General features: G+C 41.6%; 7 protein-coding genes across 9 annotated transcripts; 4 read left to right on the top strand and 3 right to left on the bottom strand.

Annotated features, from left to right (window-relative positions):
- Positions 1-1,068: 1,068 nt before the first annotated feature.
- LOC120452505 (protein kinase C and casein kinase substrate in neurons protein 1) lies at positions 1,069-7,865 on the bottom strand. 2 transcript variants are annotated; one of them, XM_039636755.2, is made up of 10 exons: positions 7,752-7,865; positions 5,863-5,969; positions 5,182-5,291; positions 3,294-3,631; positions 2,877-3,103; positions 2,693-2,813; positions 2,519-2,629; positions 2,261-2,466; positions 1,963-2,120; positions 1,069-1,883 (listed from the first exon to the last, which is right to left on the bottom strand). In XM_039636755.2, the coding sequence occupies exons 2-10, from the start codon at positions 5,964-5,966 to the stop codon at positions 1,777-1,779; spliced, it is 1,482 nt and encodes a 493-aa protein (XP_039492689.1). In that variant the 5' UTR covers positions 5,967-5,969; positions 7,752-7,865; the 3' UTR covers positions 1,069-1,776. The 2 variants fall into 2 exon arrangements, with proteins under 2 accessions (XP_039492689.1, XP_039492691.1); XM_039636757.2 differs by having other exon boundaries at positions 2,261-2,463.
- A 703-nt stretch (positions 7,866-8,568) lies between these two features.
- Positions 8,569-10,004, bottom strand: LOC120451497 (zinc finger HIT domain-containing protein 2). Its single transcript, XM_039635248.2, has 2 exons — positions 9,866-10,004; positions 8,569-9,805 (listed from the first exon to the last, which is right to left on the bottom strand). Exons 1-2 carry the CDS (start codon positions 9,964-9,966, stop codon positions 8,650-8,652), a joined length of 1,257 nt encoding a protein of 418 aa, XP_039491182.2. The 5' UTR covers positions 9,967-10,004; the 3' UTR covers positions 8,569-8,649.
- Positions 10,005-10,364: 360 nt separating this feature from the next.
- LOC120451496 (adenylosuccinate synthetase) lies at positions 10,365-16,188 on the top strand. The gene is made up of 5 exons (XM_039635247.2): positions 10,365-10,680; positions 12,836-12,938; positions 14,521-14,800; positions 14,869-15,229; positions 15,294-16,188. Exons 1-5 carry the CDS (start codon positions 10,510-10,512, stop codon positions 15,720-15,722), a joined length of 1,344 nt encoding a protein of 447 aa, XP_039491181.1. The 5' UTR covers positions 10,365-10,509; the 3' UTR covers positions 15,723-16,188.
- A 342-nt stretch (positions 16,189-16,530) lies between these two features.
- LOC120452042 (calmodulin-like protein 4) lies at positions 16,531-17,480 on the top strand. The gene is made up of 4 exons (XM_039636094.1): positions 16,531-16,680; positions 16,808-16,838; positions 16,903-16,967; positions 17,029-17,480. Exons 1-4 carry the CDS (start codon positions 16,678-16,680, stop codon positions 17,377-17,379), a joined length of 450 nt encoding a protein of 149 aa, XP_039492028.1. The 5' UTR covers positions 16,531-16,677; the 3' UTR covers positions 17,380-17,480.
- Positions 17,467-18,690, bottom strand: LOC120452043 (40S ribosomal protein S20). Its single transcript, XM_039636095.2, has 4 exons — positions 18,532-18,690; positions 18,237-18,392; positions 17,921-18,010; positions 17,467-17,656 (listed from the first exon to the last, which is right to left on the bottom strand). Exons 1-4 carry the CDS (start codon positions 18,532-18,534, stop codon positions 17,543-17,545), a joined length of 363 nt encoding a protein of 120 aa, XP_039492029.1. The 5' UTR covers positions 18,535-18,690; the 3' UTR covers positions 17,467-17,542.
- A 255-nt stretch (positions 18,691-18,945) lies between these two features.
- Positions 18,946-22,063, top strand: LOC120452040 (putative uncharacterized protein DDB_G0268364). 2 transcript variants are annotated; one of them, XM_039636093.1, is made up of 5 exons: positions 18,946-19,200; positions 19,260-19,373; positions 19,430-19,674; positions 20,376-20,524; positions 21,668-22,063. In XM_039636093.1, the coding sequence occupies exons 1-5, from the start codon at positions 19,090-19,092 to the stop codon at positions 21,883-21,885; spliced, it is 837 nt and encodes a 278-aa protein (XP_039492027.1). In that variant the 5' UTR covers positions 18,946-19,089; the 3' UTR covers positions 21,886-22,063. The 2 variants fall into 2 exon arrangements, with proteins under 2 accessions (XP_039492027.1, XP_039492026.1); XM_039636092.2 differs by lacking the exon at positions 21,668-22,063 and adding an exon at positions 20,731-21,528 and having other exon boundaries at positions 18,949-19,200.
- A 236-nt stretch (positions 22,064-22,299) lies between these two features.
- Positions 22,300-25,122, top strand: LOC120454139. Its single transcript, XM_039639196.1, has 5 exons — positions 22,300-22,511; positions 23,493-23,653; positions 23,713-23,803; positions 23,868-23,986; positions 24,307-25,122. Coding segments are annotated over exons 1-5 (510 nt in total). The 5' UTR covers positions 22,300-22,509; the 3' UTR covers positions 24,444-25,122.
- Positions 25,123-25,300: the final 178 nt, after the last annotated feature.

Genomic DNA, 25,300 nt, shown 5'->3' with positions numbered 1-25,300 from the left:
AATAATCCGTATAAAAATAGAGCCTCCTGAAAAGAAGTTTGTAAAAAAATGGCGCGATTTGATAGACAATTTTTTTGGTTGATCAACTGACCAAAGTAGTGAAGAAATCAAATATATATTTATATATAATATAATATATAATATATAATATATAATATATAATATATATATAATATAATATATAATATATAATATAATATATATTAATTAATATAATATTTTAACTGTAATTTAAATTCGCATGATCATCCCCAAAAGCATGCTAAGAAATTTTAAATTAATTGTAACGTTTGAAATTATTGCAAAATCGAAATTTAAACCAGCCCGATTTGGAGGTATGGCCTTCAAGTTTATGGAATTGTTGCTAAATCGCACAAAAACAAAAACCGTACAGCTTTTGTTTATTTTATGGTTGCCATGTTCGTAATCTTTTAAAATAAAACAAATTAATTCCAAATTTAATCAAACAAAAAATTTAATTTAATAACTTGGTTTTTCATAAGAAAAAAGCGGAAACTAGAAATATAACGGCACATCTTATGGAATATAGGCATAAGGTCTGCACACACACGCTGTAAACATTTTTGTGACGTCGGTCACTGATATTTACATACATACATATTTAACAGAGTCGTCTGATGCTTAAATTTGTTGGCATTGCTGTATTTTTTATTTGGCAGGTCGCAATATCCGGTTGAATTATGAAAAATCTCGTCGGTATAAGCGGTTTGTCGCTAAAAGCGGAGACGTACTAACCGGAGGTCCTTTCATATAACTTTGTATGGGACCAACCAAGCCATCGAGTTTCTGTCGCAATAACCGGACTGACGCTATGAGCGGAGTCGTTATAACTGGATTCTACTGTATATAAAATATGTAAGTATCCTTGTAAATATTACAATTGTTAACTTTATGTCCAATACAAAAGTATTACTAATTCCTCTTCCTTAAAAATATAATTGTTTAGGCTGCCTGAAAGTAGAAGTAGAATAATTTAATTATACATTTATCCAATCGTATCGTAAGCTAGAATCTAAATCAGACCCAAATAAACTGAAGAAATCACAATCGGGTTTTGATTTTTTTTATTTCAATAATTTAAGTCATTTAAAAATGTACATTTACAGTATACATAATCCAACACGTATGTATACACAAAACTTCATAAATAATAAAATGTTCCAGAAACGCATTACAAATGCTATGCATGTACAATATCTAAATATGCCAAAGACTACGCTGCGCCTCCCGGCTGACCACAAAAAAGGTTTACGGCACAGAGAGGGAGTAAAATTGCGGCCGCATCGTGACAAAAAATACATAATTTCAGTTTCAGTTTGTTATACATAGCATAAATTACATAATACATTTAATTTGTAATGTCATTTCGTACATTGACGTTTACACTTATTGTTCTGTTGACGACTTTCGCTAAGTTTTCTGTTAAATATCTGCATGTTCGTATCGACCTGCTAACGGCCGAATTGCTACTGTTGGTGAGTTGATTGGTAGGTTGGTTGAATGATCGGCATCGGGGTCGCTGCATTTATTCGATGCCCAATGCTTCAGATGCCGCACTATCGTTCGGATAAGTACGAATAGTGCAAGCGATTGCTCATAACAATTTCTAATACATATGTATGGTAATTTTTTCATCAACGACTCTTTTACTGTATACGCAATCCGTAATGCGTCTCTAACCTTTCTGTTATGCTGCATATACATATCTGCGTGTATATAACTGCTTAACGACTTCCACTATTCCCCTACGCCGGCTTACGCGGTCTCCACATAGTTCGCCGGATACAGTCCGACGCGTCCATTCATGCGTCCCTTGCACCAGCCTTGTTCGTCTTCATCTTCGAGCTTCTCGAAAACATCACCTAAAAGAGCAAAGTAAAAGGGTGAACGAGCGGTGAGCGGTGACCGTTGGAGATTATCATATGGAGGGCTTCCACACACCTTGCTTGAATGTGAGCTCATCACTTTCAGCGCCCTCGTAATCATACAGCGCTTTGACCGGCACGCCCGGCTCACCGTTGTCCACCAGCACGTTGTCGCCCTCGTCCCACTCCTCCTCCTCGTCGAATGGATTTGCATCGACTTTGCCGTTGCCGTTGCTGTGTATACAAATTGAAATCAATTAGTTCAATGAAAATGAGCGCATTCAACGCGACGTGTCTCTGGTTTGGCGAGCAAGCCAGCCATCCAGCCATAAGGCCGAGTGTAATTCAAAACAATACAAACTGTTTCAACTTACGTTACGGTCGAGTTGCGATTGGATGCCGCTGTAGCCGCTGCTGCCGTTGCTGTCGCAGCGCCGGCAACTGCCGCCGATGTTTTGGCTTCCGATGTGGTGGCTGAGGATTGCGTGGTCGCTACTTCGCTCTTCACACTCGCTCTGCTGCTGACACTGCTCAAGGTGCTGGTGTTCTTCCTCAGGCTGTTTGTCTGGGGGTATTCCTGCTGAAGAGTTGGCTTAGTCAGAAATTAACTACTGTTCGGTCAACTAGCTTACGTGCACATCCTCGGCCACAGGTCGCTGGTTGATGAGCGTGATGGGTGCAGCCGGCAATGCCTCTTTTGATTTGTTGCCCTTGGCAATGTCACGGAACTCCTCCGTGTATTCCTGTCAAGAAAGCGGAAGTTCCATTAACGGCTAAACTGGGCTTCAGTAAAACAGAAAACTCACCACAAATGATGGCCAATTCATGGCCATGTTAATGCCGTGATTGTTCGACCACCATTTTAGATCTTTCTGCTGGTCTGCATTGTTGATCGTGTGGGAGAACTCCTCGTAGATTTGGGGCAGGCTGTAAACCATGAAAAGTGTTTTAAAATAGCTCAGTCATGGTTAAGTTATATTCTTTTCGCACCTTTGCACTTTCGTGAGATCAAGGCACGAGTGCACGTTGAACAGGATTTCTTTGAAGAACTGCAACCGCGTCTTTTCAAAGGTTTGGCACTTATCAAACACGGATGTCATGTCCTCGATGTACACCGAATTGTATTTGGTGATTTCGGCAATCGCCTGCTCGTACTTTTCCCGGCACTTTTGCACTTGATCTTTGGTCTTTTGCACTCGATCGTGCATTTTCTTTACCTAATTGGGAAATGAGAAATGATGTGAACATAAAATTGAGAAAATCCAGCAACTAACAGCTAATAATAATTGTATATATAATTACACTATTGCTGTGGCTGTGCTGTAATATTTAAAATAGGATTGTGTCAACATAAGAGTATAAAATCATATGACGACAAATTATTTTTGATTTTTGGAAGATCCTTACCTGATCCGGAGACAACGAGCTGTCGGCATTGGCATTGCGTTCCTGATTGGTAGCACTGCGCTCCGTCTTGCAGGCCGAATGGTAGTCCGCTTTGGCCTTCTCGACCTTGGCCAGCAGCTTGGCCCAAGGTTTCTGGGCCTTCTTGAACAGATCCTCCAGGTCCTTGCGCTCCTTAATCTGCATGAGCGTGTGGTGGTAGTTCTCCTTCTGCCACGTCTTTATTTGGCTGTTCACATCATTACAGAGATTGTCCTTGATCTTCATGTGAACGTCGGAGATGCGTTCCGATTCCGTCAGCACGCCCTTCCAGGCTGCCTCCGTGGTTCCGTATTCCGGACCTGGAACAAATCAGGCATGGGTTACATATCTCTTCTAGCAATTTTCAATTAACAACAGATTACAAGCGTGTCACCAAGTCGAGCTGTTTGCCGCTGACGTCACCGTGAGCCCCTCGGGCGATTGGTTTATCTAATCAGCCGCAGCCGCAAGATATATATGTATGTACATATGTAACCATAGCTATAGCTATGGCAAATATAATATGCCCGAAGAACAAGCGCTTGTATGGGTGCTGCGATGGAGGGAACATCGTACATTTTTGGCATTTTTATTGGACCCCTAACACACGGCAATCCAATTGATATGATGCTAGTCTTATAATTGACGGTGCACGGAACTCGTTTGCCTAACGACTCACTATCCCCAATGCCCCATGTGAAAAAACGCACAGACAGAGATAAAGAAATTGAGACGCTTAGCACACAAATAACTCGTTCTATTTTCACGTCGCATTGATTTTTGAAACCATTTCAAGCGTCGCTTGGTGCCGGTTTGCTTTGGTGCCGAGTAATGGGCCACTGTCCAGCGCTTCTGCCTCCCAGTCTCCGTATCTGTATCTGTATCTGTGAATGTATCTGTATTTACATCTGTATTCGTATCTGTATCTTTGGCTAGACACAGCTAGGCAAATTCCTCGCAAGTAAGAAAACTCAAAGAGCACTCGGAGGCGGAGGAAGTGGTGGTCGCTTTTGCAATTGCCCATCGCTGGTTACTGTGAAAGTGGACACTGAGAATTCCGTGCAGAGGCGGTCACAGAAAATAACAGCAATAGAAACAACGGGCAAAGCCGTTCCTAACTTCGCCAGCGCTGTACTCGATTTCATTTCACGAAGAAGCGCGCACACTGTGCCGGACATCCGCCAAAAATGGTCAGAGACCCAATTCCCAAAACAAGGAGTATGAGTCGACTATTACCTCCGTTGCCTGTAAATACTACTGCGGGCCCGACCCACTGCTTAAAAATCACAGAATCGGAGAAGGTATAGATATTTCTGAAGGAATAGCAATGTCAATAAATTCAAAAATTTTATTTTATTATAAAGCAGAAAAACACGGAAATCAATCTTTGTTTATTTTTTCTTTTCTTATACAAATTTGAGACTTCCGCTGCCGATTTTAAATGTTCAGAACAAAGTGGGAGTGTATGCATATGTTTATGTTAGTTAAACCAAACACTTTGCTTGCTCCGCTCATTAACATACTTAAATAAATTGGTATAGCGATTTTGAACCACAGTACGCAGCTTTTGCAGAATACAACCGACAAAAACGAGGTAACGAAAAACGTAAAAAAAACCATTAATAGCTTAAGCCACTTATCGCACAACGGCAACAACAATGCTCAGAATGATGTACAGAATGTAGAAAATAAGAACAGCCAGTGGGCCAAATAAGTGGTGGGAATTCAACGCGAGCGGGTCACTTGATGCTCCACTGGGCTTTTAGCTCGTGAATGAGTGTTAGCAAACAGAAGGCTTCCACGACTGATGATGTCTTATCCCGCCACCCACATACCCTTCTGTCCACATCCCCACCTGCTCTCCACTCACCTTTCTCAATGAGTTCACCCCATTTCTTTGACCAGGTGCGCAAGCTTTTCGCATATCCCTTCTCGATGTCGGCACGCTCCTGTATCAGTTGCTGTAGGTCATTGCAGAGTCTGCGGAATGAGACAAGAATCATAATAATGCAAACCGGTTTGACTTTTGGGCTTGGGTTTTGGTTCGGGTGCCGATATACTCGGCTGGCAATGACCCAGCGTCGCCCAGTGCAATGCACATAGAGAAACGAACTTAAGCTATCAATAATTAGCCAGTCTACTTATAAAAAATTCATATTAATGTATAATAATAAAAATTTATATAATAAGAATATCTGTATCACTAGAATACAGAGCTAATTGGATAATGTGTAAAATGTAATCATAAGTGGACCAAATTGAGTTAATACTAAAACACGCGTTAATAGGTCTGTATCTCCTATTAAATTACTTTACACATAGAGACGACATGCTGTAAATTTGTATTCAAAACAATGTGATGACACAGCATGCCCTACTATCATATACCAATACCAATTGGTATTGCAGAAACGTTAAAAAACGAATGTATTGCAGCTACGCATATGTTTTTGAATATAAAGCCAATTGTGTCTTATGAAGGAATTTGACGACATTTTGGTAATAAAGTCTCTCTTTGTGCAGTTAGACTCCCAAGGGACTATCCACTCACTTGTAACCATCCTCGATCCGCTTGGTGGTACGTTTATAGTTGCCGGGCTCCCAGAAGGAATCGCTTCCAGCCTGCAGGAGCTGATCATCGCTGTGGTGGGACATTTCCTGTGGGTTCCAATTAATATTAATCAATCACACACGAGGGGCTTAAGCGCAATAATCGTAAAATATGAGTTCTGGTTACGTATATAGACACTGCCATGGCGGCCATAAACAACAAACACACAGCAGCAACAACAAAAGGCTCTTTGTTTATACGCAAACTTGGCTAAGGCCAACAAATCGTTTGTTAAACGATAAACTATAGTAAACCCAAACGAGTCTCTGAGTAAATTTATTGTTTGCCCAATTTGTTTCGATCAAGAAATTCCTTCTGATTGATGCAACAGGCAGAAGTTTAATTATTGAAGCTTTATCAACGACCGTATTTCTTGACGGTTTCGCCGAGTGTCCCCATTGATAAGGACTGGACTTATCACCCCTGACTCATTGTGAAACTTTGCATGCTACTCTGCGAATAGTTCATATTTATCTGATTATTATTTTAAAATTGGAGTACTAAGAAATTTAGGAAATTTCAATAATTGAAAAATTGACCAAATTATTACTAACAAGAGAGAACTATAGTCAAGTGGAAGTGCAAACAAGGAAGTTCAACATCTCGACGTTATTTACACTAATTTTTCATTTCATAAATTTAATAAGCGTTAAGTTTCAATTTTAATTAATTTTTTTACGAAACACAGATAATTGTTTACTGTTTTCTCTCTGTGTAGCGTACATCTTATCAAGGTAATTGTCCTGCATCCCCTGTTGGCATCCAAACAATTTGAATAACTTCGTATTGGCACCCCTAATAAGTGACAACATTTCTGAATTCAATTCTTTCTGTGTAGCATGCTACATGTTTTAATACTTTGCGATGGGAAAAGTGGGTATCTTATCAGTGGAGTTTCCCTGCATCAGCTGTTTGTAAACAATGCAGTGGTTTGAGTTCCACTCGCACACACCCCTATGGTGAATAACGTTTAAATTATCAGCAGCATTGACCGGTAATATACATGCTTTCTTGTTTATATATGTATAATAACCTCTGCTGGAATTTAATAATCTACACACATATGTAGATGGCTGACGACTGATGTTAAGGCTGAAGATTCTGGAATCTTGAATCTCGGGTTGACTTGATTTGGGCGTCATCGGCGCACGATGCGCTTACGGGTTTCCCCATCATCGGCTATAAATATAAATATAGGATCGCGGGTTTGTGCGATTTTCGTGTTTTGTGAGTAAAAATGGCCAGCAGAAAGTTTACAAACAGGTTGACGCATACTTCGCATATTTGTGGAGATAGATAAGCAACTTTACGGCGCTCTCACAAACGCACACATATACACACATACATGCACATCTAAACTAACACGTCGCACACTTAGGCGATAAGAAGTCCCCCTCCACCACCCTATCGAGAAACTCGTTTATCTTTGAGATTGAACTTGTCTCGACCGTTTTTACTGTAAATATTTGCATCGTTTTCCAGCACACCTTACATAAGGTCTTCTTGGGCGCTGCGATTAAAATGCTTTCGCTGTGCACTAATTTTTAGCAGGCGAAGCGTACGAAGAACACTTGCTGGCCGATTGGATTTTGTTGTTGCCAGACGCACACCGACACGCACACACGCTCGGCTAGGTCACACACACAAACAGAAATACACGGGAAGCGAAATTCCGCTACACCCAAACGCGTTTACACGAAATGTTTTAAATTGCGATCGGTTTTGTTGTTGCTGATGTTGCAGTTGCATTGCATTTAAATCGGTTATTAAATAATCCTTGGCTTTAGGTCTCTGGCACTTGCTAATTCCGAAACAGAGCGACAACCTACCAATAACAAAATAGCGTAAAAAAGCACTGCAACTTGAGTGTGTGTCTGGAATCGCCAACTAAAAAACTATGTACGGTATGACCGTTTTGTGACAATTAAAATTTACATCGCGGCTAGCTGCAAATACTGTTTAATAACTACTAAAAAATACCGAATATTATTTAAAATACAAATTAATTTTAAGACGTCTGTGTTTTTTTGATTGATTGAAAAAAGCACTTAACAATTGTAGGGTGACCATTTTATAAATTTGTTTTATTCTCATAGATCGATCTTAAATAACATGGACATTTAAATTTAGTTTTATTTTTTAGGTAGTGATATTTGATATGACACAAAGAAAAAAAGAAATACTGTATTAGCATGGCCAAGTTTAATGATAAAATTCCCATGTGCAGAGTGATTTATCATGAAATTGACCAAAGAAATTGGTTAAGCCATGAAGTTTATAACGAAATTTTCGTTTTTGTTTTTGCTTGCGCCTATTTTCTCTAGTACTCTTGTAATCGAACAAGAAATCAAACAAAAATTAAAGCCGCTTAATACATTTTTCAATATAAACGAACGCTTCCAATTGTAATTTCGAAATTACTTATAGAATAGCATCCAAAAAATATAATTGAATTTAAATTACAAAGGAATTACACTCTCCCCTCTACCACCATTTAAAATCAAGAAGATGTTATCATAGACCAATCTAAATAATTTTCGTTAGTTGTATTTGAATTCCTAAAAATACAATAAAATATTCAAATACCAATCGGTGCAATACTTACGTTTCTTCTTATTGTGAACTGCAGAAAAAACCCAAAAGAGCTAAAATGACAAAGACCGCTTTTATCTTTGAGGATAATTTAAAACCAGAAGGAATTTCGAAATGTATATTTTGAAGAATTATTTAAAGGACCTCTTCCCGCGCCACATACGCCAGCATGAACTCCATTTTTCGAACCAGTTGAGCCAGTTTGGTGCGATCCAATTGCACACTTCCGCTGGCTAAAGCAAATAGCTTCTGGAACTCGGCTTCCTGGACATTATGTCGGCGACTCATTGCCTTCGTCTGCTGTAGTAAATAGAGCACATCGCTAAGGGCGGCCAACTTGTGATCCTTCGTAGCCATCAACTGGCGGGCATCCTGCTGCAGTTGCTCTCTGTTCTCGACGAGGAAATTAGCTCCTGCTGCAGCACTTCCAACTGCAGCAGCACCCGCCGGACCATTCCCCGTGGTAATGGCCTCCATCTCGACAGAGACAATGGCGTCCTCAGCATCCTCAAAGTTGGTGCCGTACTTTAGGGAGGCGCTGAGATTCACAAGGTGGGCCACCGCTTCACTGGCATTTGTTCTCTGTTCGCCGCCAAAAAAACGAGCCACACAAGCGTAGGCGCTAAGGATGTTCCACAAATTGTAGTGCAGGCACGGCGAAGGAGTTTTCTTGCATATATCGGAGAATTTGGCAATGCTAGTGCAAATTTCGGGAACAGAGCTTTCTTTCTTGGCAGCCTCTTCGGGTGTAGGTATAATCACAATCTTAGAGTTCTTCGGCTTGAGCCACCAGGGTTTGTAGTCTGGCATAAGCTTCATTATATCCCCATTGGTGATTAGTTTCTGGAACTCCTCTTGCTCCTCCGTAGTTAGCCTGCTCCAAACTTCATCCGCATCGTTGATATCAACGCCTTTCAGTCGAGCTACAATGTCTTCTTCCGCGTCTTCATCAAGTAAATGCCCTTCGGTGACGTTTTCTTCTGCATCACCTTCTTCTGGCTCTTCTTCCTCGCCTCCATCTGAATCCAAAGAATTCTCCAGGCCATCTGTATCAAAGTCCTGGGGATTGAAGCCACTGTCCGTCTCTCTCATCCTCTTGAGTATATCGTATATTTTCCGCATGTCCTCCTGGCTTTCCTGCGTTACCGTGTTTTGGGTCAGTTCATCCTGAATGCAGGACTTGTAGAAAGCCTCGGAGCATTTTAGATGCTCCTTGGACTTGTAGCATCCCACACTGCAGTACAAAGCATTGCACTTGGGACAAGTGTACTTGAAGCACACTTCCCGGCAGCTGCAGGAGATTTATTATATATAAAACAAGTATTATTATTATTACTAGTTGTCTACTTACAAATGACACTTTTCATCTGCTTCCGACATGGTCAAACAAAATAGAATAAACAAACTAATGCGGCCGCTAACAGCTGATCGCTGTAGTGTGACCGTAACCATGCTTCGTTTGGAAATGATAAATAACCACTTTTCAAATGTGAGTGATTAGTTTTCATACTGTTTTAATGAATCTTTTGTGTTTGTAGACAGCTAGTACGGTTTAATTATTTGAAAAGCTGGGCTTAATTTGTTAAATCATTCTCAAACTCTCAAAATTCTTTTTGCACTACTTCCTTATCAAAATTAATTATAAACATATCAAATATTAACATTATTGATATAAATGATTTTAAACAGTTTTAATAATCTTTTTACATAAATTTATAAATTTACGAACTTAACATGCACTCAAATATGACATTGAATGATAAGGATATCCGCGCAACGCGTTTAGTGTTACCATGCGTGCGGCGGGCGCAAATGGCGCGCGCAGTAGGACCGTCCGCCAGCACCAGGCCACTCTCTGTTTGCTTTATAGCCAAATGCTGGTGGAGCGCAGCCATCAGAGAATAATCACAACGTGTTCGCGAACGACTTCCGAGTGCCCGAGATCCGTGTCCGTGCTCCGATCCGATCTGATCCGTTCTGTTCCACTCCGGGAATATGTCAACCAGCGCCACCAACGGCACGCACTACGAGCAGCTGCACCAGGGCCGCACCAAGATGTACAAGTCGAAGGTGGATGTCGTCCTGGGCGCCCAGTGGGGCGACGAGGGCAAGGGCAAAGTGGTGGACATGCTGGCCTCCGATGTGGACATCGTCTGCAGGTGTCAGGTGAGAACATGGCGTATCCGGAATGATGGTCAAATCGGGAAAACCGCCATTGATAACGTGCGATATCCTTGCCCAAGGACATCTAAATCTAGGCGCCCAGTAACCCAGTCACCTAGCCAGCCAGCATCTGCGTATTTCACCAGATGAGACACCTTTTTCCAGCCCGACAGTCTCACTATCGCTCTTTTCGGCCGCCGCCGCCGCATGCTTTTTCATTTGTATTTATCAATTCTGCCATCCCGCCATGTGGCTGCGTCTGTGTGCGTCCGTCCGTGAGCCTGTTTGTCCAAGTGTTCGTGCAGAGCGCGCATGTGTGCTCCTCTCCCCGTGCACTCTCCTCTGCTCCACCTTTTACTTCCATTGGCGTTCCCATGTGTTGGTCTGTATGCCGCATTGCTGCCGGCGCAGCGGATTTCTCGCCAAATCTGGCTTGTTTCAGAGGTCAGGAACTAGCATAGTTGACAGGTGTACGAGTAGTTAGCATTATTAAGCCAAAAAGCTCACTAAACCAAACTATTTTAAAATGAAAATAGCTACTTTACAGATTAATTTTGTTTTGTTCTGATGGGCTTTCCTAAAATAATGAATATTATGTTCGTGAAGTAAAAAAGAGAGTAGCATGCCGCTTAAATCTGGTTTTCTTACTATAGCTTTCGATTCCTTGTCTTGATAACTAATGTAAGTAATTAAGTGAACTTTAAATTAAGTTTTACTCGCATTCGGGTTTAAAAGGCAGGTAGCTTATTTTTGCGATATCTTTAAGCCAGAAAAATTACTCCTTATGCAACGTAATAAATATCAATATCTACTTTAGTGCTAAGTTCTTTAAACAGAAGTCAACAAATTCTCTCTGATTTACAAATTATGCATTTCCCGCCAACAAATTTTCTGCTAACCAATAGCCTACAGCACTTGTATTCCGTCAGCAAGTCTGCCAACAATGCTGGCGCAGCAGAATTCGTCACTGGTGCTGGCCGTCTCTTTCGTGGCTGACGTTAATTCCTATCCCCGTCCCTCTTTCACACATCTGTGCTGGTTTACATAACCGCCAACATCATTCAGAAGAAACTTGGATTCTTGGTCGTAGAGTCCCTCTGGAAATGCAATCGTGCAGAATAATCTCTAGTTTTCAGAACTTTGGGACGGCTTTACAAACATCCGTGGGATTAGGGCATTGCGTGCTTATAACGGGTTGTTTATGTCCGGCAACTTGTTGATTTCTCGGAAGCATCTACGCAGTTCAATGGACGATATGCGGCCAAGAGCGGATTCCAACCTAGTGTTTTAGAGGAATCGAAGTCTTATCAGTTTCCTTATATAATACCATTGCCAGTTGATAATCGCACTGAGTCACACGACTGACACGCCCCTTGTGCCGATTATTGACTGGAGCATTATTATACATTCTACATATATGGATGTTCCCTCTGTTCTGAATTTCGCATTTAGCGTCGCGAAAGGTCAGGGTCCACGGACGGGAACTCGGTCCGGGGCATGTGAAGGAAGCTCCGTGTGCGATCTCTCAATTTTCCCGTATCTTATCGTAGACCCGGACTATAAGCTACATATAAGCCCTCTCCTTGGCACTGCGTAAACATTTTGATGGTCTTGTTTTTGGTTTTTAGCAATGATTTGTGAAGGTTCCAGAATTCGTACTCTTCTGCTGCCGCTAATCACCCATTTCGTATTCTCCTGACGCTGTCAGTCTATTCACATAGAAAACAGTTTTCGTTAGATTAGCAAAATGTAGGCACTTCTGTACAGTTGCCAAAATGAAACGGAAAAACACATTAAATTTCTCGAGTGCTTACGTGAAATGGTCGTAGTTATATGTATGTGTGGAAACGTTTTCCGTTTATTGTCATTTGATATTTGTGGGCACGTGGGACAAATACGTATGTACATAGTGACATACATATGTATGTATGTAGATACCCCTTTCGATGGGCTCTGTGTGGTTCAATTTGCAAAATACACCTACATATAATATTTATTTATTTTTCTCACAATCTTTGTTTTTCTTCTCGCTCGTCGTTTGTTCGACGAAAGCAAAACAAATAAGGCTAATTTTGCATATCAACACCTATGTATATCTACCTCTGGATCTACTTTGTATATCTGGGAAACTCAATTTTTTAATCTTTCCCATCCACAGGGCGGCAATAACGCTGGACACACTGTGGTGGCTAATGGCACGGAGTTCGACTTCCATCTCCTGCCCAGTGGTGTGGTGAACGAGAAGTGCGTTTCCGTCATTGGTAAGTTGGGATGCTAGGTTGGGAAATATAGGCCAGGATCTGCAAGGATTTGTGCAAGATCTTAGTCATGAATGCGGGTTTTAGCTTATTGCGTTCCGAATCCTATATAAATCAGTGCATACCTCAAACCAGTAAAGCTTTAGCTTCCAAACTTTGGAAATATATTCTTGGTTAATTTTTATTGATTCTTTTCAAGTTCTTTTTATTGGAATATTTTTGCAGATTTTTCAGAAAAGAATTGTCAATGAAACTAACTATTCTTTTCGTTCGCCGCATTTTCTCTAGTTTTTTTAATCTATTATTTAAATATAAACACATATACAGAATTTTCGCATACAGTATAGGTCGTAAATATACGGTCTGTTGTCGGTTTGTTTTGCTTTTGGTTTTCACTCGCTCTGCGGCAAAGTGAAATTGAATGTATCGAACCAACATACATACATACATATTGTATGTGTACAAACATATGTATGCATATATGTATAGTCCGATATATACAAAGTCAGATGTAGGCAAGGAATTTCTGGCACAGATTTAGTGCATCATTGACATTGGCATGCGGGTCAGTCGGGCTGTTTTTCGACTTTGGTACGCCGTATGACCCTGAAAACGAAAGGTTTTCTCTGTTCTATTTCTGTAGATAAGCAATTGAGATAATTAAATCCGAGTAGGATATGCAAAAGGATTATTACCTTTGTGCCAGCCAGTACCAGTGACGTCACCGACTGTCAACGCCAAGGTCGCCAGTTTGTCAATATAATCGCAACTTTGTCAAAGTTTAATCGATCTTGCGGGAAGGGTGTGTGGTTGTGGGTGGGATTGTTTGCACAGAGCAACAAGCCAATCCGCATTGTCATCGTTTGTCACAAGACTAATTTACGAGATAGTCAGAACCATCCGCACAAAGCCAGTGAAACCCCTCAACCATTCCCCAAGAGCTTTTGCCTTTTAGATATCGTTTATGACACTCAGCCACAAAAGCACCGAGCCTTACATACATACATGAAGCGGAAAATTATTCTAATCAGGCAATTAACTTATTATTTTTAATTTCCTAGCCGCTCGCGTGCCTTGGCGTTATGAGTTCCGGATTGGTTCCATGGACTCCCCATTTCGTGTATTATGCAACAATGTCTCTTCGCGCTCTGAAGGCAGCCAAGTCTCTCAACTGTTAGACCAGTTTTTATGTGACATTAAAGTTGAACAAAGAACGTCTTATCTTGATTATTTTTATAGGACCCTCAAAGAAAGTACATGTATTGAACGCTAACTTATGTGATTAACGAAGAACGGTTATAAAAGCATTAAAGCACTAAGAAGGTCTGGGAAATTTTTGACCGTAATAGTTGCTTTACTACTTTTTTGTTTTTTCTTTTAAACATAAACATACATACAGTTGCCCATTTACCGAAGTGCGTTTCACGGCAATCGCAATAAAACTTAGATTTGGAAACCCCTAAAAGAAAGTAAATCACAATTCCCCTGCAATCACATGACTGCCAACTGCAGTTTGTTCGTGGTTTATAAGTCATTGAATCCAGTGCCTTTGCGAATACTAAAAACATGAACCTAACATTTGCAGGCAATGGCGTCGTCATTCACCTGCCCTCGCTGTTCGACGAGGTGCTGAAGAACGAAGCCAAGGGGCTGCAGCACCTAGAGAACCGGCTGATCATCTCGGACCGTGCCCACCTGGTGTTCGACTTCCATCAGCATGTCGATGGCATGCAGGAGGCTGAGAAGGGCGGCAAGTCGCTCGGTACCACCAAGAAGGGCATTGGTCCGGCCTACTCTAGCAAGGCTACCCGCAACGGCATCCGAGTGGGGGAGTTGCTCGGAGACTTCAACCTGTTCAGTGAAAAGTGAGAGGAGTTTTGGCCGGAAACTCGGGGAACCTAGATTCTAACCGCTCTATTTGACATCCACTTAGGTTCAAGTCGATTGTGGCCACGCACGTGCGCCTGTTCCCATCGATTAACGTGGACGTAGAGGCGGAGCTGGCCCGCTACAAGGACTATGCAGATAAGGTGCGTCCCTATGTCAAGGACACCATTTGCTTCCTGCACACCGCCCTGCGCAACGGAAAGACTATCTTGGTCGAAGGCGCCAACGCGGCCATGCTGGACATTGACTTCGGCACGTATCCGTATGTGACGAGCAGCAACTGCAGCATTGGAGGAGTTCTCACGGGCCTGGGTCTGCCCCCGCAGACGATTGGAGAGGTAATTGGCGTGGTCAAGGCCTATACGACGCGTGTGGGCGACGGTCCATTCCCCACCGAGCAACTAAATGTGAGTAGTAGCTTAGTAAATGCCGTTCGAAAAATGTTGCTTAATATCCTTATTCGTTGTCCAGGATATTGGCGACTTGCTGCAGACACGCGGCTTCGAAATCGGCGTCACAACCAAACGGAAGCGCCGCTGTGGCTGGCTGGACATACCGCTGCTGAAGTATACCTCGCTGGTCAACGGCTACACTTGCATCTGTGTCACCAAGCTGGATATTCTTGACACGCTACCGGAGATCAAGGTGGCTGTGGCTTACAAGAAGCCTAATGGCGAAAAGCTTGACCACTTCCCCGGCACCATAGCTGAGCTGGGAAGCATTGAGGTGGAGTACGCCGTGCTGCCGGGCTGGCAGACATCCACTGAGGATGTGCGTAACTTCAAGGAGCTGCCGGAGAATGCCCAGAGCTATGTCCGGTTCCTGGAGAGCGAGCTGAGTGTGCCCGTGCGTTGGGTGGGCGTTGGAAAGGGTCGCGAGTCCATCATCAATGTGCATTAACCAGCCAGCAAGTGTGCCGACGTACTTATGCCTACCAGTTTGTGTATATGAGACGGAAACGCTTTAGGGCGCATTAGCCAAAAACAGCGCTTAAACTATCCAACCACAACTACAGACCTAACCACCCACAAATACAACTAATATTTCGACTATCTACAACATTTGGACACAAATTATTAGCATATTGCTTCTTTAAGTTATACTTTCTAGTTTTGATGTTCACAAAATCATTGGAAGCGGTGCCGTCCGGGGCTCGCACGCATATATTATACTATAACTTCTTGTTTGATGAGGACGTACTTAGTTTATAAGATCATCAGGTGCAGTTTCAGATTTTTTGTATGCAAAGGGAAGCAGATATTTTTTATTGTACAATAACTAAATGATGTTGTTTTAATATTTAAATACAACAATGTGCTCTGACTTGTGTAATTGTGTCGCAAGGTAAATACATTTTAAAATCAAACAGAAAATGTTTTATTTGGGATGGGTAAAAGGGTATCCCACATGGGTAAAGAAATCATTTTAAATAAATCTATAAGAAGTTGCTTCCAATAGGAACTAGCTCGCTAATAATGATATATGTATTTTGACTTAAATGGGCAGTATGGGTAATTTGTTTAGCTAATCATATGTAAAATGTTCAATAATATGGGTTCATATTGGACAAAGTTTTGTTGTTTTTTAAACCATTTAAAAGAGGTTAAAAGTTTTGGTGAAATTGCAAAATTTGAATCAGTGGGAATCACACAAATACTTGGTCTTACTGCAAATAAATGTGGTGTTTTGAATTACCCGTCAACGGGCACACAACTTGTTGGTCACACTGGCTACTACCTGTTTGAGTTCTACGTTTCGATTATTTATTAAATCATTCTGTATTGTTTACTTAGTTTATTTATGGTTTTGTTAACTTTTTTTTAACGAATTGCAAATACAATAAAGGAACTCTAAAATGGTGAGCTATAAATACTTTTTCCTTAAACAGAAAATGTTTTTTTCTGTTCATAACTGCACTTTCCACTCGAATGCCCCCATTACCCATTTGTATTTATGCAACTTTCTACTTCCCAACTTTATTACAGGCTCGTTACTTCAAAGAACAGGATATTGATGGTAAATATTCGTTCGCTACATTGATGATTTCATTCCGAAAGTATATCTTATCTATAACCCCCAGAGTTCCGTGAATGTTTTTATCTGTTCGCCCGTTCGGGCCAAATCAACAATTTGGACGAACTAACCGTAAGTGGGGCGCCCACCCCAGAAAAAGACACACTAATGGACAAAAACTTTATACCTTCAGGTTATTATGCGTTCGTTGGGTCTTTCACCGACGATTCAAGAACTGGTTTCTTATCTGAAGCAAAAGAATGGGAAAATGAGCTTCGCAGACTTCCTGGACATTATGCACCAGCACTCCAAGGTGGAGAGTTTGCCGGACGAGGTCATTGCGGCTTTTAAAGCAGCCGACCCGCAAAATAAGGGAACCATCTCGGCCAGGCAGCTGCGCAATCTTCTCCAAAACTGGGGAGAGGGTCTGTCCATGCGCGAGGTTGACAACATCTTCCGGGAGGCCAATGTGAACAACAATAGCACTGTGCGGTATGCGGACTTTGTCAAGATTGCATGTGCCCCAGTTCCCGACTACTATTAGCCTGCCTTTGCAAGTCGAATCACTCCATTACCATTACGAAACATTCCAGTAAAGTAATTCCATCTTCGCACAATAAAATTGGCCAAATGTGTTTGGAAAAAGTTCTTTGTTTTTATTTGTACGCCAAACTTTTTGAGGTGTAAAAATGTGGCATCTGCCGATCTTAGTTGGCGATGGTGACCTCAACCTCTACGCCGGGCTCGATGTTGATGGAGGTGATCTTCTTGACGATCTCAGAGGGCGAGTGCAAGTCGATGATGCGCTTGTGGATTCTCATCTGGAAATAAGGATTAGCATTAAATAATGATTAATTAAGCAGTTTTTTTTGCAAGCTAATTAGGTTTTAATAATGACGCATCATTAATTATTTTTGTCGAATTCAGAGAGGCAAATTGTGAGGAAATACCAACAAATTGTACTATGAGAATACGTTTTATCTGGGCAAATCATCAATACTGTGGAGCGACTGGTTGATGCCCAACCACGATATTAGATCTGCCCATTTGTTGCTATATTAGGTTGAGTATAAGGGATAACCCACCTGGAAGCGATCCCAGGTCTTCGAACCCTCACCACAAGGAGTCTTACGGGTGGTGATGCGCAGGGTCTTGGTCGGCATGCGCACGGGGCCCTGAAATGATGGAATATATAAGAATAAGCAAGGCATTTCATATAAAAGGGGATTTGTAGCCTGAACCATTTGATATTCCTGCTCTGAAGTAATCAGCGCAGGAATAATGTCCGATTCAGGCATTTTATCTGGCATTTATTAATGACTAGGCTAAGCGTCTGGGGTCACGCAAAGCCTCCAGGTAAATGCAACATTAGAATCCCTGAGGTGGACCGATTGCTCTTACCTTGACGCGCAGGTTCTGGTTCTTGGCACCGTTGATCAGGTCGCGGCACACGTTCTCCAGGGAACGCACGTTCCTGGAGGTCAGGGTGATGCGGATGCGGTGCACAGAGGCAGAATCGCCGCCATGGGGCTTCTCAATATCCTTGGGTGCAGCAGCCTGTGAATTTGGCGGAAACATGGAATAAGTAGGGTTAGGTTGAGTGGCCATCACACGTGCACGATGTTTTATGGTGCTGAGGCGCATACAAGCTATTAACTCGCAGTAGTTACGAGTGCTTCGGGATCATCATTCTTACCATTATTTAGCAATTTCCCTGGTCGAGATATTCAAATCTTTGTATTTTGAGCAGCGCTGAACCAGTCAATATGCTGGTTGAAAACGAAGAGAAGGTTAACAGGGTGTCCATGGCAGACCGTAATTTGAATCCCCCAAATACCCTAATTATGCCCAACTGCATTTGCGGTGTTCCCTGAGCTGATCAACTGCTAACCAAATATTATGGTGATATTAAAGTTAAAACAGTGAAATTATACACCTATTAAATTGATTTGCTAAATGGAACCATCAACCTAATTATAGATTTTCCTTTTTTCCCTTAAATCTAGTTAAAATTATGTGATACTTGAATACTCTTGATGACGGCTCGCTGTGTAGCCGTACCTCTGCATGCGTTTCGTGGCGAATGTCTGCAAATACCTGTGAAACAGCTGTCGCCCGCTGCGAATGGCCAGCGGCGAAGAAGCAGCGATTTGTGTACGTGTGTGTTTTGTCTTTGCGACGTGGTGATTACAGAGCCACCAGATCCGACACAGATCCCAAACCGATCCGATCCCCGCCAGAATCCAGCACTTCCATGCAGATGCTCGTCGCGGAATTGCCGGCAGTCCAGCTGCTACTGCCCATAATCCTATTTGGATTGGCTAGCGGACAACGCGTAGCTCCCGGCGTGAATCCGCAACACTATGTGAGTTGTTTAAAGCACCTCCATTCGCCCATTAGTTAATTAACCAACACATATTGCAGCAACAAGTGCCGCAGCAGGTGCCACAGCACCACCCACCGCCACCACCGCAGCACCACCAGCCGCAGTACCAGCAACAGGTCCACTCAGCACCCGGTGTGCCGCCCCAGCAATACGTAAGTGAGAAAGTAGCCCAAAGGCAGAAATGTAACCAGTAGGCTCCGATTTCTAGCAATATGAGCAGGTTCAATATGAGCAGGTTCCAGTCCCCGTGCAGCAGCCCGCACCGGCCCAATATCAGCAAGTTCCTGTGCAGCAGCAACAGCAGCAGCATCAACCAATCCACCAGCAACCGCCGCCGCAGCAAGTGCAACAGCAACCACAGCAGCAGCAGGGGCACCACCAGCAGGCAGGAGGCCACCACCATGGGCAACCTCAGCAGGTCCTAAACACCGGCAACATCCAGCAGGAGCGCGCGTAAGTACCCGTCTATCTTATCACTGCTACTGGCAATCACTATCTATCAGTGGAGCTTCGGGGTATATAAGTAGAAGTGTCATAAATAAATCATTAATGTGATGGGAGGTATTTTGTTGTTCCTCGAATCTAAAGCTTGAATAAGGGAAGAAGTATATAAATTAACAATGGTGACATTTTCATACAGCCAAAGTGATGTCAAGTATTTTTCCATCTACAATTTAATATATTATATATTAAGAGTTCCAAGTTTAAAGTAAATAAAATATTCGGGTGTAAATACAAGTTATGCTAAAGTGTTCTGAAAAGATGTTTCTTAGGTGTCCATTAATGTATTCTATTCTTAATAAATACTAGGTTTTTGGGATTAGTTCGTAGCGTTCTACGAAAGATGGCGCTAGCCAACTATTCATAGTCACACATAGTCATTTACAAAAGTAAATAATCTCCTGGAAGCTACTGACATAGCGCATGTCTACCAGTATATTACATTTCGTTATTGTGTTCATAAAAATGGTTTTGCAGCATCATGCCGAAGTTTGTGCCAGAAACATCCTCTTTGCGGGGAGTGTTACTTCATTATTTAAACGTTGCTCGATAAAGATCCGTGCAGATTCCAGATATCTAGACCCACTCTAATTTTATTTATTTTATGCACACTTCGATTATATTTCAACCCATCCTTACTCTTTAACTTCCAGTCACATCCAGGAGCACATGCAGGTGCCGATCGATACGAGCAAGATGTCCGAAGCCGAGCTACAGTTCCACTACTTCAAGATGCACGACTCGGACAACAACAACAAGTTGGACGGCTGCGAGCTGATCAAGTCACTGATCCATTGGCACGGTAAGATAGACACTGCTTATTAAACTGGCTCGATGGTTAGAGTTGCGTTTGTGGTTTCTGTATTTCGTTTTGTTTGACCCACTATTCTGTTCTACTTCTTTGCATATGCGTAATAAAACTGGGCTGTCCCCGGTTATGGTTGTGGTCATGCTCGAATCTCATGCTAATCCATCTCGCATCCGCCATAACAACTCATTGCCACGCAGAGCAAGGCAGCAAGGAGCAGCCGAACGGAGAGAAGCCGCACGTGGAGGAGAAGGTCTTCTCCGACGAGGAGCTGGTGGCCCTCATTGATCCCATCTTGCAGATGGACGACACCTCGCGCGACGGCTACATTGACTATCCCGAGTTTATCAAGGCGCAGCAAAAGGCAGCCGAGAAGCAGCAGCAGCAACAGCAGCAGCCGCAAGAACAGCAGCAACAGCAGCAACCGGTTCATTAGTAGTCACCCAGATCCGTTCAGTTTACATACATAACTATGTCCTCGTCCCGCGCTCTGAGACATGCAACACATACTCCTCTTTCTGCCCAAAACTTCCTGAAATTACGTGGACCACGTCGACGGTTTAAGCGCACTTCTTAGATAATTTTGAATGAAATTTACTTAACATGCTGCAAGCATTCCAATCGGAGAACCTCATTGAACAAATTGTAACTAAACGTCCTTCAGAGAACTTTTTCAAAAGATTCCCATTTTCGAATATTTCTCGCGAATCTCTCAAGTGGTTTGTGCAATTCCAGCCGCCTTGTTTCGTTTGTTTTCAATTGTCATAATTTTAGTTACTTTTCGATATGAACTAATTTTTAAGCGCAACTTTAGAGCAGCAAAAAACAGACTGATTGTGTAAACGTTTGTTTTGTACAAAAAGAAAAAGAAACTATGCAAAAAAACGAAGGAAATCCCGTCTGTGTGGCATTTCCGTTTAAACTGAAATCTATTATATAGACGCATGCAAATCTCTGTAATTAAAGCCGAATTAGCGAATAAAATCAATTTCAAATCACTGGCGACCACATCTAGTACCTCTATCAAGTATAACTGTAGACTTTAGAACACATTTTCCGGTTTCGGGTGCGCTTAGCTAACAAATTAACCATGCCAAGTGAAGTTTTAAAAAATGTGACGCTTCATTACCCTTCTAGTCAAAGACAGTAGCGAGAAAGCAGCCGAGGGCCACCAAGAAGGACACGCCGAGGGCCAAACGGACCAGCCCGAGGATCACAAGTCCGGATCAGTGTACACGGACAAAGCTCTGGAGGACACCATTGACTATGTGCTGAAGTCCATGGATCTGAACAATGATGGCTTTGTCGACTGGGCCGAGTACCGCAAGACTGAGGCAAACATTGGCAAGGACTAGACCAAGTTTCATCCCGAGAGAGCCATAGAACTTGACAAATTGTTGATCTTTTAAACAAGTTGCTTATACGTATATATAACGTTCTGATTTAAACACCACATGGATAAAAATCTATGTATGACTTTGGAGCCGTTTACAACTTTTGTACTTTGCTTAATAAAATGATACTAAACACGCACTTCACATTTGTTCTTGAATAAGTAACGCACACTTATAATGGTCAGAGCTATAGTGATCAGAGATCAAGTGCGCACTTATTATTTTTTTTAATAATAATTCTTATCACATAGTAGACGACCACTTTTTAGACCACTTTCTCCAGGTATCCCCGGTGCGATACGAACCTTCTAAGAACCAAAGCTCTGAAAGCATAAAAGCTGCCTGCCCTCGCTCGGAACTTTCCATTCTAGACTTTTAGTGGCTGGCAAGGCGTTGCAGGCGGCGGTACGAAAATTAGTCGCGTTTACAGCTGAACAGCGAAAAAGTAAAATAAACAATCGCTGCAGCATAAAATAGGTTTCGAGCGACTAAATAGTGTCCGTGGCAGTGCTGCAATAGAATATTACGCATACGCCAGGTGGGACGCAGCTCGGGACCGCTGGTTAACTCGGGATTCTCTGCAAAATGTGAGTCAATGGAGGAGTGCTCCCGAAAGCAAATACACACATACCAAGTGCATTTATTATGGACGGACCGCATGATAGCCGGTCCCGGGGCCATAAATCGCGTTGCTCGGACGACCTAGCCGGAGATGTTGCTTGAAAATAAACAACCCGGGCGAGTGGAGAGCTCGGTGCTGCTAATAGTGAATCCACCAAAAGACGGTCCACGTGGTCGCGTGCAGCCGGGAATCACGCTCTGCATATTTGCATTGCGCAAATAGCACAGCATAGTGTGTCATAATATCGATTTTGCCCAGACCTGCGGAATGGAAAGGAGTGGTGTGCGGTGGGGTGTGGGGTGGTGGGTTGTGCTGGGACTTCCCAATGCGATGTGATTCCCAGGGCGAGATAAGCCGGTTGCCGATGCCATTGGACCCGGTTGCTCGGTTGGAGTTCCTGGTTGCTGCTGCGGCTGAAACCCCTAAAATAAAGGGCCTGATTATGCACACGCAATAATGTCGGGTTTATTCTAATGGCGTTGTAATACCGGAATATGTAGCTTGGTTCTATTATTATATCATCATAATCTAGATTCCAGATTGGAGATTGGGTTGGCCTGTCCTTACCGTACTGATGCTATAAACCTAGCAACACAACAATTATACCTAAGAACTTTCGTTTAATGGATACGAGTAAATAAAATGTTATCATACTATTATCATACTAGTTTTATAGGTTTTTTTTAAATTTTCAAATGATTTTCTAAATATAGAACTCTAATATGCGTAAAGAAAAGATTTAGACAATTTAGTAATAAAAAGTTAGTATTTTAGCGTTTTAATATTTGTTTTGTTTTTATTAAATCAAATTATCTTCCTGAAGGGATATGATGAGAACTCGACAATCATACTAATACTAATGCTATAATAAATATATACAGTATAAGAAATATAATAGTAATTATACTAATTAGTTTGAACATTATCATTCTTCCTCGATCCGTAGGGCTGCCATGCAGTCTGGCGGACGACCCCGCGAGCGATTGCTGTACGCCTTTCGAGGATGGATAGCATTCGTGGCCTTCATGGACTTGGGCACGGCTTTCAGGAGCTATATAGAAAGACGCAGCTTCATGGGTGACCACAGCGACATTCAGTTCATAGAGGGTAAGTTCGGGATGGAATGAGCTGCTGAAGTCCCATTTTAAGTCCCATTTCTTTCACAGGGGACTACACCATATCGCGAATCATCGGGATGTACTGCCTGCTAAAGGCCATCGCTCTTGTACACTGCACGCTCTACATCCACTACAAGCCGTAAGTGAATTTCAATTATCATCTGCTTAGACGCTACTAATGGGCTTATTTCCCCACGTTTCAGGGTGGTCAGCATGGGTGGCTGCTCCTTGGCCCTCACCATGGTCTTCTATGCCACCGAGGCACTCTACTTTCGCTCCAGCACCATTAACTTCTACGTGATCTTCCCGTGTGTGCTAAATTGTGAGTACAAATGAAATAAATTCAGTAATAAAGATTCTATAAGAGCACTCTTTAATGATGAGCATGTAATTCACACCAACCACATTAATTTTATTATCTATTTAACTTACTATACACAAGTATAAAAATATGTTTATATAATATTTATAAAATTTGGAATATATACATATCAAATTAAATATTTTAAAAGATGGAATGTTTTCATATTCATGTCTTTTTAATAGTTTCAAAGAGTGAAGCATGAAAAAGACTTCAAGTTTTATTGGATATAGATCCTGTTTAATAATTGCAAATATTTTTTTAATCTTTTACCTTTGCAGCTATAACTCTACTGGGACTAATTTACATACCTAAACGACTGCGGCTCTGGGAGCCAAATATGGATCTCGATGACGAGAACTCACAGCTTCTGAAGCAAATGACGGGCTTTAAGAGACGACGAGCGAAAAAACCATAATTTACTATCTAGTAATCTGAAGAGCAATAACTGGAAGACCATTGAGTTTCCTGAAGCACAGTATTGTGAAAGAATCGCAAATTTTTCGCTTTGGACTGCATTAGAGTGATAGAATCAGCATCATGTTCATCATTATATACTTAATAGCAATACTGAAAACAACGCCAAATTAGTGATTTTCTATGAACTAGGTAGAAAAGAGGCTTTATAGTCCCGGAATAAGTCAATTTCTGGCATAATCACTTCAAGACATACATATGTTGTACTTCCCCTTTTATAAAGCATATTTATATACATTTAAGAGTGTATAGCACAATAGAGTTTTTGAACTTTTAAGAGTTGAAAATCGATATTAAGAATTATTCATCTAATTATCGGAGCTAGCACCCAAGTTAAACGATTCAAATCGAATGGCTTTAAATTTATAAATAGGTTCACAATCATCTTATTTAGTGTTGCCTTGGACTGTTAGTGTTGGGCTTTTCCATTACATATACGAATATCAACTTATGGATCGTGCTTCCGTATCGATCATAAATATAAGGCGCTAAGTTGAACATTTTATAGTCATCACATATGATAGAAGTTATATAAATTGAAAAATTAAAAAACAATAATAGTTTTGTATGAATTATGTAGAGTATGTTTCAATAAAAACTTAAATTTGAATTTAAAAACATGCAATATCTTTTAGACTTCTTATATGAGTATGATTAAAAAAGTGTTTTAAAAGTGGTTTCTCCGTTTATTTTGTTAGTTTTCAATTAATAATCTTAAAACAAGAAAAATTCTTATAATAATTGAAATCAATACATATATAAAAATGTTTTTCCTTTGCAATAATGATCAAATAGTTA

Source organism: Drosophila santomea, chromosome 3R, assembly GCF_016746245.2.
Source record: "Drosophila santomea strain STO CAGO 1482 chromosome 3R, Prin_Dsan_1.1, whole genome shotgun sequence".
In the NCBI taxonomy this organism is placed as follows: domain Eukaryota; kingdom Metazoa; phylum Arthropoda; class Insecta; order Diptera; family Drosophilidae; genus Drosophila; species Drosophila santomea.
The sequence above is the reverse complement of the archived record's forward strand: the minus strand, read 5'-3'. Positions and strand labels throughout refer to the sequence as shown.

Bases quoted from the DNA above. Each gene is read 5' to 3' on its own strand.
- LOC120452505 (XM_039636755.2), bottom strand. From the start codon at position 5,966: ATGTCCCACCACAGCGATGATCAGCTCCTGCAGGCTGGAAGCGATTCC. The intron at 2,467-2,518 runs GTAAGCTAGTTG...CCAACTCTTCAG, and splicing joins CTGTGGCCGAGGATGTGCAC to CAGGAATACCCCCAGACAAA. The intron at 1,884-1,962 runs GTGTGTGGAAGC...TTGCTCTTTTAG, and splicing joins TGAGCTCACATTCAAGCAAG to GTGATGTTTTCGAGAAGCTC.
- LOC120451497 (XM_039635248.2), bottom strand. From the start codon at position 9,966: ATGGTTACGGTCACACTACAGCGATCAGCTGTTAGCGGCCGCATTAGT. The intron at 9,806-9,865 runs GTAAGTAGACAA...AATCTCCTGCAG, and splicing joins GCAGATGAAAAGTGTCATTT to CTGCCGGGAAGTGTGCTTCA.
- LOC120451496 (XM_039635247.2), top strand. From the start codon at position 10,510: ATGTCAACCAGCGCCACCAACGGCACGCACTACGAGCAGCTGCACCAG. The intron at 14,801-14,868 runs GTGAGAGGAGTT...ACATCCACTTAG, and splicing joins TTCAACCTGTTCAGTGAAAA to GTTCAAGTCGATTGTGGCCA. The intron at 15,230-15,293 runs GTGAGTAGTAGC...TTCGTTGTCCAG, and splicing joins TCCCCACCGAGCAACTAAAT to GATATTGGCGACTTGCTGCA.
- LOC120452042 (XM_039636094.1), top strand. The intron at 16,839-16,902 runs GTAAATATTCGT...TATAACCCCCAG, and splicing joins CAAAGAACAGGATATTGATG to AGTTCCGTGAATGTTTTTAT. The intron at 16,968-17,028 runs GTAAGTGGGGCG...TTATACCTTCAG, and splicing joins ACAATTTGGACGAACTAACC to GTTATTATGCGTTCGTTGGG.
- LOC120452043 (XM_039636095.2), bottom strand. The intron at 18,011-18,236 runs GTAAGAGCAATC...CCATCATTTCAG, and splicing joins ACCAGAACCTGCGCGTCAAG to GGCCCCGTGCGCATGCCGAC. The intron at 17,657-17,920 runs GTGGGTTATCCC...CCTTATTTCCAG, and splicing joins AGACCTGGGATCGCTTCCAG to ATGAGAATCCACAAGCGCAT.
- LOC120452040 (XM_039636092.2), top strand. From the start codon at position 19,090: ATGCAGATGCTCGTCGCGGAATTGCCGGCAGTCCAGCTGCTACTGCCC. The intron at 19,675-20,375 runs GTAAGTACCCGT...TTTAACTTCCAG, and splicing joins AACATCCAGCAGGAGCGCGC to TCACATCCAGGAGCACATGC. The intron at 20,525-20,730 runs GTAAGATAGACA...ATTGCCACGCAG, and splicing joins GTCACTGATCCATTGGCACG to AGCAAGGCAGCAAGGAGCAG.
- LOC120454139 (XM_039639196.1), top strand. The intron at 23,654-23,712 runs GTAAGTTCGGGA...TTTCTTTCACAG, and splicing joins CGACATTCAGTTCATAGAGG to GGGACTACACCATATCGCGA. The intron at 23,804-23,867 runs GTAAGTGAATTT...CCCACGTTTCAG, and splicing joins CTCTACATCCACTACAAGCC to GGTGGTCAGCATGGGTGGCT.